Source organism: Agelaius phoeniceus, chromosome 8, assembly GCF_051311805.1.
Source record: "Agelaius phoeniceus isolate bAgePho1 chromosome 8, bAgePho1.hap1, whole genome shotgun sequence".
Lineage (NCBI taxonomy): Eukaryota > Metazoa > Chordata > Aves > Passeriformes > Icteridae > Agelaius > Agelaius phoeniceus.
The window spans coordinates 26768384-26788235 of record NC_135272.1 but is presented as its reverse complement, the minus strand read 5'-3'; the positions used below and the strand labels follow the sequence as shown (position 1 = coordinate 26788235).

Genomic DNA, 19852 nt, shown 5'->3' with positions numbered 1-19852 from the left:
CCATGGATCATAACTGCTCTCTGGAGAGAACAACACACTCCTCTGTCCACACCTCCTTTCCAACTGCAGGATTTTCATACTAATAGATTACTTTTTAGAGATAGATTTTGCATTCGACTTCTGTCACAAATTTGGGAGCTGTTCATTCAGACACAAACACAGTTAATGAACGGTTAAACTTCCAGCATTACTTTTTCAGTAGGTTTTTTCCTATTGCTGGCAACACCTTGTTAAAAGAGAAGCCATTGATCTAAATACTGTGTTCTACTGTTTCTTTATTTCCTTGTTTTTTTAGTGAAAAGAGTAACATTTAGAGGGCAAAAAGGAATTATTATCTATATAGTTGACTTTGCAAAGCGGGAACAAAGGCAAAGGTTGGAACTGCCTATTTCCTTGAAAAGGTTTGTATTTCTGGTGGTAGAGTTTTCAAATCCCACGTGGGGATTGTGGTTTTGGTTTTTTAAAGAGAAGCATTACTATCCATTCGTTGTACTCTACCTGTTTTTCTTTTAACTGAATTTTCAATCTTTATGTTTTACAGAGAAAAACTTGCAATATAAATTACTGTTTCCTGTCTTCCAGCCTCTACAACTTGACTGTGACCTCTGTGCCATTGTTTCAAACTCGGGACAGATGGCTGGCCAGAGGGTGGGCACTGAGATAGACAAGTCCTCCTGCATATGGAGGATGAACAATGCTCCCACAAAGGGCTATGAGGAGGATGTTGGGAAGAGGACAACCGTAAGAGTGGTCTCTCACACGAGCGTGCCTCTCCTGCTCAAGAATCCCGAGTACTTTTTCAAAGAAACCAACAACACCGTTTACGTGATCTGGGGTCCTTTTCGGAACATGAGGAGGGATGGAAATGGCATTGTGTACAACATGCTGAAGAAAACTGTTGACAGCTACCCAATGGCCAAAATCTACGTGACCACGGAGAAGCGCATGAGTTACTGCGATGCGGTGTTTAAGAGGGAGACGGGAAAGGACCGGTGAGTCTGAAACGTGAGGAACAATTAAAATGTTTGACAAAAGATACGTGAGGAGATCCATGTGGGATGTCAGCTACTAAATGAGTCCCCAGATACGTTTTTAATAGAGTGTTATATGGGTTTGACTGTTATAAGCACTTGATGAGGCAGCAGCTAGGCCCCATTTACCCCACCTACGCTACCTTCTGTTCATTCCATTGCTGTTGGCTTGAATCCCAAAAATATTGGATGTCTTCCTGAAATGTTTTCAAAGCTGTGTGTTGTTTTCAGCTCAATTTACTATTGATTAAATTGACATTTTATTTGAAGAGGATAATCCTACACAAACAACATTTCCAAATGCACAACCTCAGGATAATTCTGGATATTGCATTTTCTTCTCTGTTGAGATGCACTGTAGCTTTTCTTCAAACACAGACCTCAGGGTTATGCATTATTTCTGTTTCTTGGTGAAAACGGGTTATCAGACATACTGGAATAGATTTAGGTTTTTGCCAGTATATTATGCTGAAATTCTATTTTATATGCTTGATAATGTGTATTTATGCTACTCAGGTGAGGCTGTAAGAGGTGAAGGTGTGAGGACTGTTTGGGCTAGCATGTTCAAAGGAGAAGCTAGATTTGTGGAATTAAGACTATAAATTTCAAAAATTTGTAACCAAGCTGCAAAAATTCAGGTCATCTGTGTTTTGGCATGGAAGAGCACCTGTCACACATACTCATTTGAGCTAACTAGGAAGGCGTTTCCAGATCACTGCTGTGCCTTAATATTAATTTTTAAATTTGTGCATCATGAATTTGAGGTTGGAAAGGACTGTTGCTATTCTGACCAAATTAATGATGCAGGTTTTCACAAACAGCTTAATGTAGTCTGAAATTTTGACTTAGCTTTTGAAGTAGAAAAGCTTGTTATCTCAAAAGTACTTGTTTCACCATGTTATTAAACTGTCAGAACTTGGTGACAGTTGAATTTTCCTATTTTTCAAACTGTTGGAGCATAAGGAGGAGCCTGCCCCTGTTCACAAAGTGCACATATTGCTGCTGTGCTTCTGGAGTTGGAGGGAGCTCATATATCTCATAAAGGTGTCAAGGTTATCATGGCTTCTTTAGTTTAACTGAGCAAACTGATAACCAGAGGCTAATAAATACACAAGATCCATTCTTGAAAAATGACCTTTAATAATCCAAGTCATCCTGTTTACATATTAATCAAGCTAAATATGATCATGGGCACATTATTGTATTGCTGTACATAAATTTGTTTATATTTATGAGTCAGTCAGGTCACAGCGACTTTACATTATGTCATCAAAATCCTTATTGTGAGATAAGACCTTGAGAAAATCTCCTCTTTTTCCTATGAAAGAAGGACATCTCATCATTCAGTGTCAAAGTATACCTCTCTCCAGCCTAATCCATTCCTCTTCAACAAATTAACACATCTCAGGTTTTTATAGTTACTCAATTAACACAATACAAATGCTTCTTTTCATGTAAAAAACAGATTGAACTTCTCTCAGAGCTTATAACAAAGTTCTTAAGCAACCTAATGTCAAAATGACCCATGTTCTTTTTCCTTAAGTTTCACATTGCAGCAGCAATACATTTTTATGAGCCTGGCTCACGACCCTTCACGTTGTTTGTGCACATGTGTCCCTTTGACACCAAGGGAAAACCCACCACTTCTCACAGTGGCAGCCAGGTAACATACTTGTATCCACTGAAACTTTCATTTTTAGTCCTGCTTTTCCACATCAAATACTTAGTGATGTTTTTAACATCATTTAGTGATTTTGTCATGCAGAAACAAGGGAAATGATTGATGCATCACCAGCCAACGCCTTCTGTATCTCAAGAAAACATCTTGCAGTTCCCTAGTAATTGGGGACTTCAGTTTGGAAACGGTTTCATTTTCTGTAACATCTTCAATTTGCAGGACCTGTCTTCTGTTTCTAGGGAGGGTCATGAGACTGTTAGAGGTATGTGGCATTTGTGGAAGCAGTAAATGGAGAGCACAGGAGATTTGTGGGTGATGAAAATACTTTCACACATTGTGCCAGGCTATTATGATGCTGAGACAGATTCAGGTTCCTCAGCCAAATATTCCTTCAGTTCCTCAGAGAAACATCAACCCTTGCTTGGAATATTAGATTGAACAGAGGTCTGGTTCGACATGTTTCCAGCAAAAATTCTGGAAGGAAACCAATTTCAACTCATATTTTAAAATGTACTGAGTGAATTGCAACTATATCTATTTTAGTTTAATCCTAAAATACTGTCTTTCTGTACAGTGTATGCTACTAATGCATAGTAAGATTGCAGCAGATTTCTAGTCTGTCGAGCCTTTAATGAGTTTTCTGTTTCTACTCTTTGATGTACAATCTTTTTAGGTAATTAGTGGGACTTTTCAGCAGTTTCATCCTTGTGGATCTCAAGTTTTAAAAAGATTTTGTGAGAAGCAGCTAACAGGTAGGTGCTGCAGTCACTTCTCTACTGCAGAAAAGCTCTGGTCCTGCAGTGCTGACATGGGAGCTTTATCCCTGACTTCACTGGACGCAGCTCCAAAATCCACAGCTTTGATATTGACAAATGATTTATTACGGATACATGGAAGATACAAGAATTGCCTCTGAGTAACTTTGAACAAACAGCGGTTTTTATTTTGTAATGCATTTTTTAATTCTACAGTAGTACAAAATGCCCTCTGATATGGGCTGTCCACACTGGGTAATTAACCTTGCATGAGTGTTAAGAATCTGGGGAACATATGTTCTTTCTGAGAGTATTTGTTAGTGAAGCAGTCGAGTTCAAGGTGGTGAATGCTCATCCACTTTGAATAATTGTTGTTCATAAATAATATTCATTACCAGACATTCACAATTTTTCATTAATGCATTTTGCTTGGTACTTCCCTAGAGGGAGCATAAAGCTGGCAGCTTCTTCCAGTACTTCACTAATGTGCTGGTATATTATATATATATTTACTCAAGTGAAAGGATTTAAAGAGATATTAGATAATTACTAAATGTGCCATCTTTGTATGTACCTCAATCCAGATAAGTGGTTCTAAAGCCATCTATATCTCTGCCATGCAATACAAATATAATGCAATATGATATAATAACATTTAATTGGTAATAACAGAGAAAACTGTAGTCTTCATTAAAGCAGCAAAGCTAATTCTGGTCTGATAAAGTGTACTGAGCATCCCTAAATAGGTTTTAATTAGCTGGCACCAAAGCTTCACCACCCTTAGGGAGGGTAAAATTAATGAAAACTAGCAGCAAATAGATCAGTGCTACTGGATGTTCTTGCCTTAGGTGAAGGTGATGAGAAAGAAAGGAGCGTCTTTTAAGGATCATTTAGAAAACAGTCTGTGTGAAAAGTCACTTTCAACAAGCAATGCTAAAATAAATCTGTGCTGATAGCAGAGCACTGATGTTTCCTGGACTGCAGGGAGCTCCATTTGTGTTTCCACTGCAAGCATCTCAGGCCAATCCCTGAGCACTGCCCAGCTCCACGTCCCCCTCGGGGCTGGCAGTGGGCTCAGAGCCTCTGTCCCACTGCACAGGGGAGGTGTCCAGCCCCAGCAGACAGCCAGTGCTGGTACTGCTCAAAGAACACCTTAACTGGCTGTTTGTAGTCACTCTTCTTGTGAGTAACTACTGAAAAGAGCCTGCTGGGCTCTGCTGAAGAAATGTATTCTGACCTCCTAAAATTCCCAGTACGAGATATGAGATGATGTTTGGAAATTTCAGCCAGTTTGGTAGTCAGAGGACTTTCCTTGTGCACTGTGTTAACTCAGACTGTGCTCATCCCATACCCAGTCAGTTCAATTCAGCAGCATTTTATTAGTTACACACACGTGTCTTCAGGAGGCAGGTTCACTGAGCCACATTTGCAGTCAAATTGCTGTTTCTGAAAGACTTCTGTCGATATCTTGGACAATTCTGAAGAAACAAAATTGCTTTTGTGCTTCTCTTCCAGAAGTTCTTCATTTCCTCAGTTCATGCCAGATGGTGCTATGTGTTAGGTTGTGAGAAAGCTGTTTTATCATTCAAGGCAGAAAGATGTATCATTCTGGTTGCTGACTTCTGCATCAAAATTCAAAATTTGGGGTTGTGTTCAAGCTTCCGTTTTACTCAGTTCTGCTCACTAATTATTTATGACTTCAGTGATATATGAGATCTATATTATATCTCTGTCATTTAGAGCTAGCAAATTACATTCATCTAAAGTTTGGATTGACACTGTTAAGACAACTGCAGTCATCACAGCTTCACCTCAGCTAATGTGTGGTGTTTCATGTGTCTGACTAATCTACATGAAGCTATAGTCTAGTAAAAATGTCATTGAAATGAATAAATGAAATTACATTCTCTGAGGTTCAAGTAGCTGCAAGTTCTATTGTTTGGTGATATTCTCTGTGAATTGAGGCAGTAAAGCTGTCAGTGTCCAGAATATCAGAGTTTTATGCTGTGTTTCTGGTTGTTGGCTTGAATGAAATATGATAGTAATGATATTTTCATTTTTGGGCCTGCTTTCATGTATGTATTGGTTTCTCTATCAGAGTTATTTGGAGGAAATACAAAAGATTAGTTAGTGTTGCTTAAAATTTGCAGAAAGCACTTTTTCCTTGGGAAGCTGTGAACATTGACACTGAGTTTGGCTCAGAGAGTTAACTTTTGGCACTTGGGAAGTACATCCCATCAGTACTTTGTATTAATGTGATTTTAAAAAAAATCTGGAAGATGAGTAAAAGTTCATTTCATTTTGAATAGAAATTGAGCAGAGTTAGGGAATACCGATGTCTTTAAATTACAGAACTTTAGGAAGAAAAGGATGAAAAAATTGAGTCAGACTGACAGAGGAAATGTTATACATGTCTGTTGGAACGTTTTTAAGGACAAAGATTAATTGTAGTTTACAATTTGCTGTAGTCTTTATCATGATAATGTAATATCTGCTGCTGCACCAGTAAAGTCAGCAAAAGTTCTCAACTGCCCATGAGCATCTCAGCAACCCCAAAAATACGTGTTTGATATAGTGACCATTTTTCAAGTACTTGACAGTGGATCTTTCTGGAACTATTGCTTGGCACTTCCATTCTTTCTTTTTATAAAGTAATTCCTTCAAAAAATGCTAATGGATTTGTCCATCTTAATTCATAAAGGGTTTAAATAGTTTCATTGTCAGTCAAGACTGCTTTATTACCTGAAAAAACAAGGGGCTAAAGCATGAAACCTTAATGAAATAAATAGATTTTTCATTATAAAACACTTAAAACCTCAGCATCTATTGCTATTTGTGGTCAATCACCAGATGGTTAACAACTGTATGGGGGTTTATATCCACTCTTCCATTTCCTGGTAAAACACCAGTTGTTCCTGAGTGTTCTGCATTTATTCCCTGCAGCCCATTAGTAACTGCATTTATATTCTTTATGAAGATTTTCCTAATTAAGATGAACACTTTTCTCTATTAGGCAGATGGAACTCAATAGAAGAAGTCCGTTCTTTATTAACATGCCAGTAAATGCTGCTCAAAGCACCAGCACTTCTGTTAAGGAACACAGCTCTTACTACATTACACTAATTACACAGTAAAGTGAAACTTTATTAAAAAATATCAATATTAGCTATTATTTTGTGATAAAGCTCTGGCTGCATATAGATTGGTGTGAGCTTAGAGACCTATTGATTCTGCAGTGGTTGCTGACTATAGCCATGGAGTTGTTTCTTTTTAATTAATGATTAAAGACAAGGAATATATAATCAGGATCTACTCTATCATTGTGCATTTTCACATGTTCTTTGAATTTATCCATCTATGTCTTCTAATTTATCAAGTCTTCATTAAGTGCCACTGGATCTGTTTTCTGCTTCTGATGAACTGTGTCTTAAATCTTTATACAGTATTTGGTATAGCCCTGTGCACACCTTTTTCATCCTGTGCTTTAAATACTCTGCAGCTTTTATTATTATGAGAGAATTTCTGATACCTCTCAGACGGAACTGTGCATATGGATGGGGTTCTGGATTCAGTCCTTGAGGGTCCCTTCCAACTCAGCATACCCTGTGATTCTGTGATTCTCACATCCCATGAACATCCACCTTTGGAAAGGATGATGTAAGGCAGTGACTCATGCTGGCAATCCTGGTACCATCCTGCTTTGCAAGGCTTCCAGTTTTGCTGCAGGTGCTGAGGGTATTTTATGGTTGCAAAGGAAAAAAGTATTGGAGAGAAAAATTAGCAGAATCATAGATTTTGAATGAAGTCTTTGTTGTTCATCTTCCAGAGTTCAATGTTTTTCACTTCTCAGATCACAGTGTATAAAATAGGTCTTGATGTTCTTAAAGGAGCTTTTAATTTTGAAGGAATAGAAATATTTTTTTTAAATCTAGACTTTAAAAAAAAAAAAAAAGATAAATCAATCTATTTTTTAAAATTCAGCCTTGCTGCCAGGTGAAGTAATTGTCTTGAAAAACACAGAGTGATTACCATTGAAGTCTATACTTATTATCTATTGTCACACAGCAATTCTTTTCTAAGAGATATTAAACAGATTAGAAGATAAATGTAATGTTGCTATTGCTGAAGTGTGATATGTTGTGGTTACTGGTAACTGTGGGTTTTCTAATGGAAGCTCCCTAAAGAGCTCTGAGCTGAATTTATAGTGCTAAGTAAAAAAAAAATACTGGAATCAAACTGCATGAGATGCACTGGGAGGTTTGTGCTAGAGAACCTGTGCTCAAGTGAGGATAGCAACTTTATGAGACAGGGAATAACTCTACAATAATTTCTTGCTTTGGATAGAGAAGAGTTTCTGTACATCTATCCGCCCACTAGTTAGTCAAATTTATTAGAAACTGCTTTTATAAGAAAAGGTGTATGAGAACTCTGCATATCTTACAGAATGATATTTAAAAGAAATTGTCATCTCAAAGCTTTGTACAAGTAAACAACACAGCAAAAGGAAATCTGTTTGAAAGTAGAAAAAGTTTAGCCTGAACTTATGTTCAAGTATTTAATCTTAAAATGTAGTAAGATTAGTAAACGAATTCTGCATGGAAAATTTAATTAGTAAGAAGTCAAGCCTATGTGAGACCTTATAGGTAGGAGAAAAACTAAGGGGAAATAGGAATTTTTGTGACTCATGTTAATTTAGAACTCATTGTTAACTAGGTGCTTGCTTTGCACATCTTCAATATGTATTTTTACCCAGATGAAAACAAAGCAGATGTTCTACATTTTTTTTATTTCTGTGTCTGTTATCCCACATAAAGAATTTAGGCTGCAATTTCAGGACAGTGAAACTGTTCAAATCTATGGATCCATAGCACATACCTTTGAAGGTGACTCAGGATTCAGAACAGTGCTTCCCGGGGAGCCTGATTTGCTATTGGGATATGCTACAACCTATGTTTAGAAAACAATCACTCCTACACAGTTCCCATGATACTCAACTTCTCTGAGCTTTTAACCATGAGGCAACTCTGCATTTGGAGAGTAACATGCACAAGAGCAGCATGTAAAATTTTTCTCAGAGATTCACATCTCCAGCAGGTTTTGGAACTTTCAAGTCTGGAAAAACATAACTGTAAGAGTGGGGATTTATTATGAATCTTCAATCTTACGTCTTCAAACAGTTTGTGTGAAGTCTCAGATATTGAGCAGCATGTGGCTTAGTTTGTGTTTGAAGAGAAATAATTTTTTATATAGATGTTCAAAGATTCAGCTGTTCTGTTTTCAAGATCTTGTAAGCAATTCCTGGTTGTGGGAGCATTCAGTACAGTTGGGACCAGTTACCAGAGACACCATTCATCTCAGAGCCTGAGCAGCCCTGTCTGGTGCATTAGAATTCAGTAAACATGCAATTGCAGTAGAAGAAAAGATCTTTAACTGCTCATATTTGTTCTTTACAAGTTTCTTGTTGGCATCCCATCCTTAGATTTAGAGAGTTCTTTTTCTTTGTTTTTTTGATTTTTTTATTTAAATCAAGTCATCCCAGCATGTATATCCTCTGTGCTCTATTCCTACAGAATAGAGGTTACAGAAAGGAGGCATAAACTCCCTGTCTAATAAAATTCTCTACATGATTCATTAAAACTTTCAGAGCACAGGATTTTTCTGCAAAGCTTTAAAAATTGCTGCAGATGATGTCACTAGTGTAGAAAAAGTCAGAGAAAGGAAAGAGTTAGCAGATGAAATTCTAAAAAACAAACAGCATGCTTTTATCTTAACAATAAAAACAAAGATAAATGTCAGAAATATGTGCTCTGTGTTCAGTTTGCTCTCCATATGTTTCAGAATTTTTCTTGAATAAATTCATTAGATTTTCTACTACTTCTGTTTCCAAAAACTGTCCTAAATATTTTCCATGAGAACATTTCTGAAAAGTGTTGCAAGTATCACATAAGTCTCAAAATGCCTTTGTGAGGCAAAGGGTATTTGTCCCCTTTTTACAGCCTGACTGCTCTGAGAGAAAAGGACATCAGGGGAAAGCAGAAGCTATTGCTGTGCAGAAATTCATGCCCACAGGGCTTTTTGAATATAGTATGCTTACCATGAAGGCATTTCAATCTCATACAGTCCTCATTTGGAGTTGGAATGGTCTGGAAGTGCAGTATGGAACAAATTTCTGCTGCTCTATAACCTGTTTTCAGCCAAACATGGTAATGTTACTGTATTTCCTTCTATATGAAATCAGCAGTAGTCTCTTGTCATTTTAAAATCAATCAAAATATTAGGAAAAGAAAATAATCTAAAGAGTATGTGCAAAGCGGTATTCCTCTAAAAGATTTTTAGATTCATTTTTTTCAAGTATTTTTTCATATATTATGAATATTCTCTGCCCATGCATTTCAGCACTCTTTACACACCTTTCTAGCCCTTTAGGAAATGTGACTAGTGCTGGTCATGTGGAGCTTTTTCTTTTATCAAGGGAGAATTGTGTCTTTGCCAGAGCTCAGTGATTGTGGATTTTCGCTCGCTCTGTTTGTGCTGCTCTGATTTTATATAAGTGATGACACTGTTGAAATATGTTTTGTGTTTGGGAGCAGAAGCAAGCAGTGGTCCTTAACTCCTTGGGGCTAATTTCATGGTCTGAAATTGCCTTTACCTCCCCTTCCAAGAATGCTCAGTGTTCAGGAGAGTTGGATTTCAGCCTCACTGTACAGAATGTGCCAGGGACTCTCAGCTGCAGTGACATCCCAGAGCCTGCACACTGCTAGAGGTATTTTGAGTCTTGCTCATGGAGTGCCTTTTGGATATGAAAAGTCATTTAACTTCACAGAGGACATCCCCAGGGTATCCTCAAGCTTTATGTGCTGCTTAGATCTGTCCAGTCATTTCCTGCCAAGCTACACTGCTTTGCTTGGTTAGAAGGAAGGCAATGAATGGAGGAGTAGCTAAAGCCAGTTCAGTATTTATCAGTGGGAAACAGGATTTCAGGCACTATTTCTGGATATGGTTTAGCATTTTACTTGGAAGTGATACACTGAGGGAAGGCTTATTCCAGTTTCCCTTCCAAGCTCCTAATTTTGGATCACTTGATAGTTTTCCTTTGTTTTTGAAATAATCACCACTGGTATCATATGAATTGACCAGTTTCAGGGTAGCACAAGCAAGAGAAGCTCCACATATTTTCCTTAAACTTCTTTGGTCTGCCAGGCCTGAGACTGGCATGTAATATAAACATTTTCTTCATTATTACTTTACATTTTTCCTTGAGGCTATCATACTGATTTCAAAACCATGGTCATCATTATGCTGAAACGGTGGCATTAATAGATTGGTCTTTGTGGGTAGATTATAATATGAAGTTTCAAAATAATTGCCCACTAATATGAGAGGTGGATGTATAGTATTCTATTGCTCATAATGCAACCATTAAAATAACAATTATGTGATAATGAAAGGACTCATTATGCTTCAGTTTATCTTTGCATAAAGTTAATAGCTAATGAAAACAGGAAAGATTATATCTAATTACATTTTACATTACTTTTGCTCTTCCCATAAAGAGAACATTTTGCACAGTATTGTAGATTGGCATGCCTCAGTACTAAGTCTGTGTCCACTCTCTATGTGCTCCAAATTACTGTTTTAAGAGTAATAGTTGCATGGTCTTTTTTATCAAATGGTGCACATAGTCTTCACAAAGAACATTTTTGAAACTAAATTATCAGAGGGAGTCAAATTTGCAACATGACCGCACTGAACATAAATTTAAAAATTAATTTCATTTCTTCAGGTTTGAAGTGTTAGGAAAATGAAGGAAGCTTGACACCAAGTCAGTCAGTAGAATACTGTCTCTCTTTGGGTGAATGAGAAATGTCAAACAGGTACATTACCTACCATCTGCTGCAATTTTTGTTCAGTATTGTCTACAACACTGAATCAACGTTTTGTCAGGCAGGTGAGCAAGTTTCTTTTCTATTGTATCCAGGGGTGGAACATGCAAGAACAAATAGCAAAACTGGCTTTGGCATGGATAGAGAAATCTCCCATTTTGTATGTTAGGATACTAAGCTCTGAGTGAAGAATGTTTAGTTCAGGAATGCATAGATAGAGCTCTCAAATTATCTTAATGGCAAGAGAACTAATTAGAATTAAGACGTTTTAGTGTTTTTATATACAGATCATACTACACTGACTTATAAAGATGCGCAAGATTGTCCTCCACTTTTCAATATTTTGCATATTTTTTAAACGTTTTTTTTTGAATGCTACCTTTAAATGCCAAAGTCATGGAGGTGTGAGTTATATAATGTAATCCATTTCACTCCAGAACAGAATTAAGAGATATTAATTAAGCAGTTACAAAATATAATTGTATTGCTTTTACTAGGTATTATACGAAATTACATCAATAGAAAATCTCTTTGGTATAATTGCATGATATTTAATTAATTTATGTTCCAGTGAGCTCAATGGTGGGTTGAGTTTATGACCCACAGTGTGCATGGTTTTAGGGTGTTCAGAGTGTTTTAGGGTTACTGTCTGAGGCTCTGTTTGAATGCTAGGACAGCTCAGTACATATTAAGGCACACCTTGTCTGTGAGTCTTGAGGCATGGTCCCAAATAATTCCTGAAGCATTTCAACTTTGAAGCCTTCTCTTACACCTGTCTCAGACCTTTCCATTTGGATTAGCTAACTCAAATCATAAACTGTAATGTTGTCACTGTGTTTTGCTCACAAACTCTTTCTTCTCCATACTTCTGTTTCTCTTTCTGGTCAGAAATCACAGGATTGTTGGCGTTGGGAGGCTGATCTGGAGATCATCCTGTCCCTTTGCCAAGGCAGGCGCACCAGAGCAGGTTATACAGAAACGCGCCCAGATGTGTTTGCAATGTCTGCAGTGATGGAGGCTCCACGGCTTCCCTGGGCAGCTGTTCCAGTGCTCTGCCACCCACAGTGTAAAGAACTCGTTCATGTGTTAACATGAAACTTCTTTTGCCTTGGTTTATGGCCATTGCTCCTTCCGCTGTCCTGTTGCTGGGCTCCACTGAAAAGAGTGGCCCACCTTTGAGATATTCATATTATCAATGAGATCCCCTCTCAGTCTTCTCTTGTCCAGACTAAACAGGCTCAGCTCCCACAGTCTCTCCTCACAAGAGAGATGCTCCAGACCCCTCATCATCTTTGTGAGCTCTGCTGGACCTTCTCCAGCAGCTCCTTGTCTTTCTTACACTGAGGAGCCCAGAACTGGAGACCGTACTCCTGATGTGCCTCACCAGGGCCAAGAAGAGGGGGAGGATCACTTCCCTCAACCTGCTGGTTGCACTCTTCCCATTGGGATACTTGTTTCTCTATGTTCCTTTCTTTTCTTGGAATATTTTTTCCTTTTCTGAAATTTTTACAGATATTTTGGACATTTTTTCCTCTTTTATTTCTGCCTTGTTGTTTGTAACTATGTCATCCATATAGCTTTCTTCTTTCAGCCTTTTGTCCTTTTATTGTAAAACATATTGCCTTGAACACACCTCCCATTTTCAACACAATCTCTTTTAAAACAGCTCACAGACCTGCAAGGTATCTGATGAAGAGCAGCTTTTCCCTCTGTGCCCTTGCCCTTGCCCTTGTGCTTCCTCATTCACTTGAATTCCTGGTACAGAGCACCTGAAAGTCTGCAGGTCTGGAACTGCAGATCTCAACTCAGTACATCCAGTTCTTAAACCAAAACCAAAATATCACAGTGGGGCGTTGAAGCTGTGCATGATTATTTATTGATGATTGTTGGTTACAGGAATTAAAACAGCAGGGAGCTCAGATTTTGATCAGAAACAAGTGATTTTTCTGTACACTTTTTATTGTAAAATGTGAACATAATATAAACCCATTGTGCTCCTGCTGTTAAATGCTGAGCCCTGGCCTGACCTGCTGTATGAACAGTGCATGTTCCCTGTCACACAGGTATGTAGCTCCATATATGTGAGCATTGATTAAGGCTTGAAGCTCTTATAAGGCAATTCTTATATATGTGAATATAGGAGCTTTCACAACTGTTCCAAGTGTGCCAACCACTCAGCACAGGGTGATCTCCAAGTGAAAAGCAAAGGGATCTGGGGCTGGGCAGCCTTTCTGTGGGCTCCCAATACAGGAGTGTTCACACAGAGTCTCTATTCATGTGCTGGCAATGAGCAGAGTGCATGTGCTTTGCTTTTTGTAAGCACTTTTCTATTATAAATGTACAAGATAGCCAGCCTGGCAGTGACTTTTAGGTCGATAGTTATAATTTATTTGCTTTTAGTTTTTGTAACATCACCAACTGCTAAGGGAATTGATGCTTAATACATTTCTAAATAAGTAAAACTAAAGTATAAATAAATTATGCCTGGTTTATTAGTCCAGGTGTTTTCAGCATTGCTGAAAGTGGTTTGATGACAGCCACCAGCACTAGCTGTGGAAAAAACCCCTTGATTTCACAGTGATTATTATCATTATAATAAACCATAATTGAAAGATTACAAAATTGATTCTTTTAAAAATTAATGTTGCATGAGTGAGCAGGCTCAGTGGCATTTAGATTTTTTTCAGTGTTACTTGGAAAGAAAGTGGCTTATTTTATTTCCTGGCAGAAAACTGATTTTGAAACAATCACATTAGAGAAAACAGTCCCAGAGGGTTACAGGAGGCAACAGACCTATGTCATTAGGCTTTACCCTTTCCTGATGGGTTCGGAGAAGAGCCAGAAACAAAAGAAAGTTACATTCATTATTGAGAGAGCCTTGGGAAAATCTGTTTGGCCAAGCAATTTTGCATGAAACGAGTGAGGAAATATTTGACTGCAAAGAACATAAACTCCTTCCATCAATATGCAATTTTCTGCATCCATTTGTCCAAGTGGTTATTAAGAACAGTTTCTAAATTTGCAGTGCTTTACAACTTCAAAGGGCCGTGAAAGCATCACCTAGTTAAATGGATGGAAGTGTTTTTTAATAAATAAATAAAAAAAAAAGACCAAAGTCAGTTGTAAGACAGTTTAAAGTGCAAAGTATTGAAAACAGCAGGAAACCTGGGGACCTGCAATAGCAATCATCTGCTCCAATCAGGAACATGGAAACCACAAATTTATCTTTGATGATTTCCTGTAAATATGCCCTTTGAGGACAGATTGCCCTGCCCAGTCTTGTGGAAAATGCTCAGAGTTACAGCTCTTCTCACTGCAACATATGGATCTCAGCAAGCTCTGCTTCTCCATTTCCGAAGTCATTCTTCAAAAGGAAAAGTCTGAGCAAAAATGTAGTGCTGCAAAAATGCTGGTTAGCATCCTTCAAGCCAGGTCAGCCTGACTGCAAAACATCTTTCTGAGTTGTTTTTGGTTTTTTGGCCATTTTCTTCAGCAAGGTCTGTCCAGTTTTTCAGACCTGTTGTCCTAGTGGAAATGGTTTTATGGATGTTTTCATTCACTTCAGAATGTCTCATGTTTCCCTAGGACACTGCAGTATAAGTACTTTTCCCCCCAGATATGTAGCAGTGTGTGCTGAGGGCTGGGGAAGGTACATTTGGGTGTCTCTGGGTGCCCCAGGGACACTCTCCCCAAAGGAGCACACCTGCAGTGTGACAGCACAGCCAGGCTGGCTGTTCAGCATGCTGGGGTCACTAAGATGAGGGGTCTGGTCTTTCTTTCTTGCCACCTCCTTGTGGCACTTCACTCCTGATGTTGGGTTTCTGGGTCTGAACCTGGAATCTGGGCTGCAGCCAGCAATGTTGCATCCCACTAGCTTGGGATTTCCAGTCAGTGCCACATCTCATATTTATGACACAGACATCAATGAAGCCCAAGAATTTGAGGTTAGATGTGGCTTATTGTTTCGTCATATATATCCTGAAGAGTGAACATGCTATTCCATTTTAAAGCTGATGTTTATGCACCATTTCACATGGTCCAGATAGTTTGCAGTCTCTGAAGAAGTTTTCTCTGCTTGAATTTACAGTAGCCATATAATCTACCACATTTGGTATGTATACTCTTACTTGATGACAGCCTCCTACTGGCCCTATGTAATGTTTTATTAAATAGAGGGACAGTTCCCAAGCCCATCATTCTTCCCAAGATTGAAGTCAATGTTAGGTTTCATTAATATTATTTAGCATTTCATAGCGCATATCATCCACAGACCTTAAAGCACTGCAGGACGTTAAATCAGCTTTAATTTTCCCATTTTCCTGATTGTAAAACTCATGCAGGGAGTCATTTGTCAAGTTGCACAGAGGTATCATCCTGCAAGTCTGTGGCAGAGCTATGAAAGTAGCCTTCAGTCAGGGTTCCTAGTTGTCTCTGCTGCACTGCCCTGACATTCAGAAGGCACAAGTGTTCATTCCTACCTGTGCGAGGTCATGCTTAACTGGGAGGGAGTCCCGTGACCAAGTGATGACCAAGTGCATTTTTATAGGCAGAAAGAAAGAACTGTGATTTCTTAAAAGAATTCACTAGAAATTCTAAAATTTCTAGTTTCCTAAAATTTTGTATGACTAGACCTAGCTGTTGTGTCTTGGCCTCTGTGCAAAGATGGGCTTGTATTGCTCAGCCGAGCCCTTGGTTAAAGATAACGCTTTGCAGGAGGGAGGGGTGGTCATTGGATTTGGGAAGGAATATTACAAGACGTGTTGGAGCACTCCATATTCAAGCAGGTGCTTTCTTGCCACTTCCCAGCAGTTAACATTGCCCATCAAAGAAAATTGCTAAAAGCTCTGCTACATCATTCTTCATTTGCATTAGAAATGGCTCTAAGCAATAACAGGATTACAGCCAAAAAGTGCCAGCACTTTATCATTCATTTATTTGATTTAATATATATGAGGTACCTATTTGAAACAGCATTTACTTTTCTTGAGCTCATCATAAAACCCACTCTGAATGGAAGTGTTTAAGGTAATGACGACTCCGATTAATTCTCTTAGAACAGCATGACTGGAATCAGATACACTACTACTCTTTTCATTAGACATTTCTGAGCTGCTATGAGTGATCTTATAGCATGAGAGGAAAGAAATTAGCTGTATAAATCCCCCTGTAAATAACCCTCAACAGGCTGCAGTTCTTCCTATTCAACCTGGTGAACTGTAAGCTCGGAAGCCTTTGTGGTGGTGGTGTCCAGGTGGCATTAATAGAACCTGATGCAAACTTTTTGTTTTAAAAAAGGCAGAAAAGCCATACTTGCTGTGTGCTGCAGACTTCTCTTCACCTGCACTGAGAATTGAGCGGTGTTACAGCTTTCTCAGCCAGCCATTACCACCTTATTCCCCTCTTCTCACTGCCACCAAATCCCTGTAAATCCAAGCCTGGCCTGAGCAGCAGATCTCTAATCTGTTTTTCAACATGCACATCCCCCACCAAAGTCAGGAGGTCAGACTTTGTGTTGCACTTTTGTTCACAGACAGGATTGATATATGAGATGCTGCATCAGGAACTCTTCTAAGCCAGAAAGATGTTTCAATTCATTCTAGGAAATTTGAGAGCTGGCAGCTAAGTTTTGCCAGTGCTTTATTCCTGTTGACATTTCTTGATCATCAGTAACTACCATTTATTATCAAGGGACATGGCACAAATACAAGGAAAAATATTTTCCAAAGCACCTCCCTGACCAAATATACTGCATTACATCTAAAAATGAAACAATTCTCTGCAAATTTAGGCATCTTGATTTTTTTTTTCCAGTCGATTTCCCAATTTTCTTCTGAAGGGAGAACTGGAAACACTACTGTAGGATGTTTACATTAGTTGAAGAAGCAGCGATTTTCTGGTAACATTTGTCTAAATTTCTTGTGCTGTTTTTTCCTGAACAGGATTTTCAAGTTCTGCATGATTGCTGGTGTTGCAGGTTTCTTAGCATTATAACATGGTGGTAGTAGTAGTAACTAAAAGAAAGGAGTGGGCAGGGAGGCAACGTGATAGAGAATCTCAGTGAAAAATTTTCTGAGAAAAAACTGTTTAAAGTCAGAGTTACAAAGTACATGCTTTTCTACTGAGGCCCGAACCTATTGGTTTCAAATTAAACATTCACACAAAAGTTATATCTACTGTGCCTAATCTGCAGTAATTGATTCTTCTAATTCCTAGAGGAGCTCTTTCCACTTAAAGTACAATTGAACTCCACATTACCCTAAAATGTTAGTTTAAGAAGTTGTATCAGCCTAGCACTGCGCAGTACCAAGTGAGCTGCAGGTGCATGCAGAAACTTTAGACCCTTTTCACTTCTTTGTTTCATGCCCTTTGAATGCTAAACAGTTGGATCAGCAGCCTTTCGCACCCTGTGTTTCACACATGCTTTCATTTCTTACATGTCTGTGCCTGGCAGCAGAAGAGGAGAATTCAAAATGGTACGGTGTGTTTTCATTCAGTCTGGCTTATGGGCTGGGTTTTCTTTTCTTCTTTCTCATCTGATCCTAAAAAAATCACCTCTAATCACATGTATTATCAAGGCTAATAGAACAGCCTGATCTTCATTATTGTTTGAATAAATTTTCAGGAGAAAGTTAGAATTCTGCTGAACCATTACCTTATCTATCAAAGGAAAATGTATTTTTAAGCCACTGTGTGGAAGATTATATGGAGATAAATTGTATCTTATCATATGATCTGAACCATTATGGATTATAGAAGTACTGGCTTTCCAGAATGAGTTTTTAACATTTTTAGTGGTGATAAATTTAGTCATCAATTCTACAAAAGTCTGGCTGTAACTAACAAACTGTGTGTATCTGTATTTGTAATGACTGTTTTGATAGTTTCACATATCAGTTCAATAAAACATCTTCCACTCAGGGGAGGCATTTGGACAGGAATATCTCATGACATCCTTGCCATTCCCATTACCATCACTACACACTTAGAGTAATATATGTTTTAAAAATTGATTGAGTGTGTATTTACAACATAGATCATAGGACATGTTTTTTTAATGGTAAGAAACTCCCAATGAAGCATTCTGTGATCTGTAGCATTGATTTGGGTTCTTTGATTTTAATGCTACAGAATACACTCATAAAACTTTTAGACCCTTGATGTCACAGGGTGCAGCTGCCTGACACAGAATGCTAATGTAAAAGGCAGTAGCTACTGCAGGTAAGAGCTGATGAAAACCAAAGGCTTGCATTAAACATAGCTAACTAAATGAATTTGAATTCTTAACACATTAAATATAAAATCGAGGGAAGTTTATTGAAGTGACAGAAGTCTGAGAAGAAAAATCTCTAATGCAGGTAGATTTTCAAAGGTCACTTTGGAAGTGTGGAGGATACACATTTTGTTTAGAAAGCTTACTCACCTCCCTTCAGGCAGTTTTCAGTAAGCATCTCTAAAAAGTATTTTTCCAAAAGAGTCATCTAAAGATGGGTAAGCAAATTTCCCGCCCCTTCTTGGTTGACTAAAGATGGTCTAGATGAGTCACCTAGACATTTAGCTCTTGGTTAGCAAAGGAAGGTGAGGTAAATAGAGGTTAAATATCTTGTTACCTGTTGTATCATCTAACAGGTATTTGCTGGTGTACTTAGTTGAATGTTTTGGTAAAGGCGATTTGTTCTTATCACAGCAGAAATTTCAAATGCTTTGTCATCCTCTTTTCATTCGGGTTGCCATCCTGGTTCCTAAGAATTTCTTGTATCTAGCAACATAAAACTAGGTCTGAAATTTAATTCCACCCTGGGTCAGAGGTAAAAGGTGACAGGGAAAAATAGTGAGAGGTACTAAAAAAAGAAGTTTTGCCAGATAGCGAGTGTTGGAATAGCTGTGAAGCATTTTTCCATAGATCCAGTTAGAGTGAACAATATTGGGAAGCTTTTAATTGTTATACAGAAGTCCTACAACCATCCAAGGTGTATTACAGTTCACTTGGATATAAAAAAGTCTTGACATTTCTCACTGTGGGGAGATTACTGTCCAAAGTTACCTGGAATCCTTCCAGTGCGAAAATTGAGTTTAGAAAAGGCTGAAATTGCTTTGTTCTTGTTCTGTATGACTAAACCGAGATGGAACAGTCAAGACAACAGAATTGTGGACTTAAGTGTGTGAGTGTGGTTGGCAGTTCTAGTTGGCTGCCTTTTCTTATGGATTTCATTCCTCCCATTGGCATATTAACACTTAGAAGAACACTTCTTCTAAGTTCTTAGAACATTGTTTGGACACAGACTGTTTTTCACTGAATTTTCATTTTCTTTTTTAAGAGAAGGGGGAAAAGCTAATTATTTGTGGGAATGCCTTTTCTTTGTTACAGGTGTCTGCCCTGAGAGGTGTTTGTTTGGGAACACACACTGTAAGCCTGTAGCACACCAATAGGTTGGTAATTTGGCAGCATTGGTGAGGACAGAGTTTACTTTCTCTGTGGCACTCTCTGCTGCCATTGTAATCTTACCC

The 19852-nt window shown here is 38.3% G+C and overlaps 1 protein-coding gene across 1 annotated transcript in view; it reads left to right on the top strand.

The window, feature by feature from the left end:
* The window catches only part of ST6GALNAC3 (ST6 N-acetylgalactosaminide alpha-2,6-sialyltransferase 3), a 213687-nt gene that overhangs the window by 137602 nt on the left and 56233 nt on the right, over window positions 1–19852 (top strand). Inside the window, exon 3 of the mRNA XM_077182383.1 lies at window positions 583–992. Coding sequence (XP_077038498.1) covers window positions 583–992 — 410 coding nt within the window. The remainder of the gene's footprint in view (window positions 1–582; window positions 993–19852) is intronic.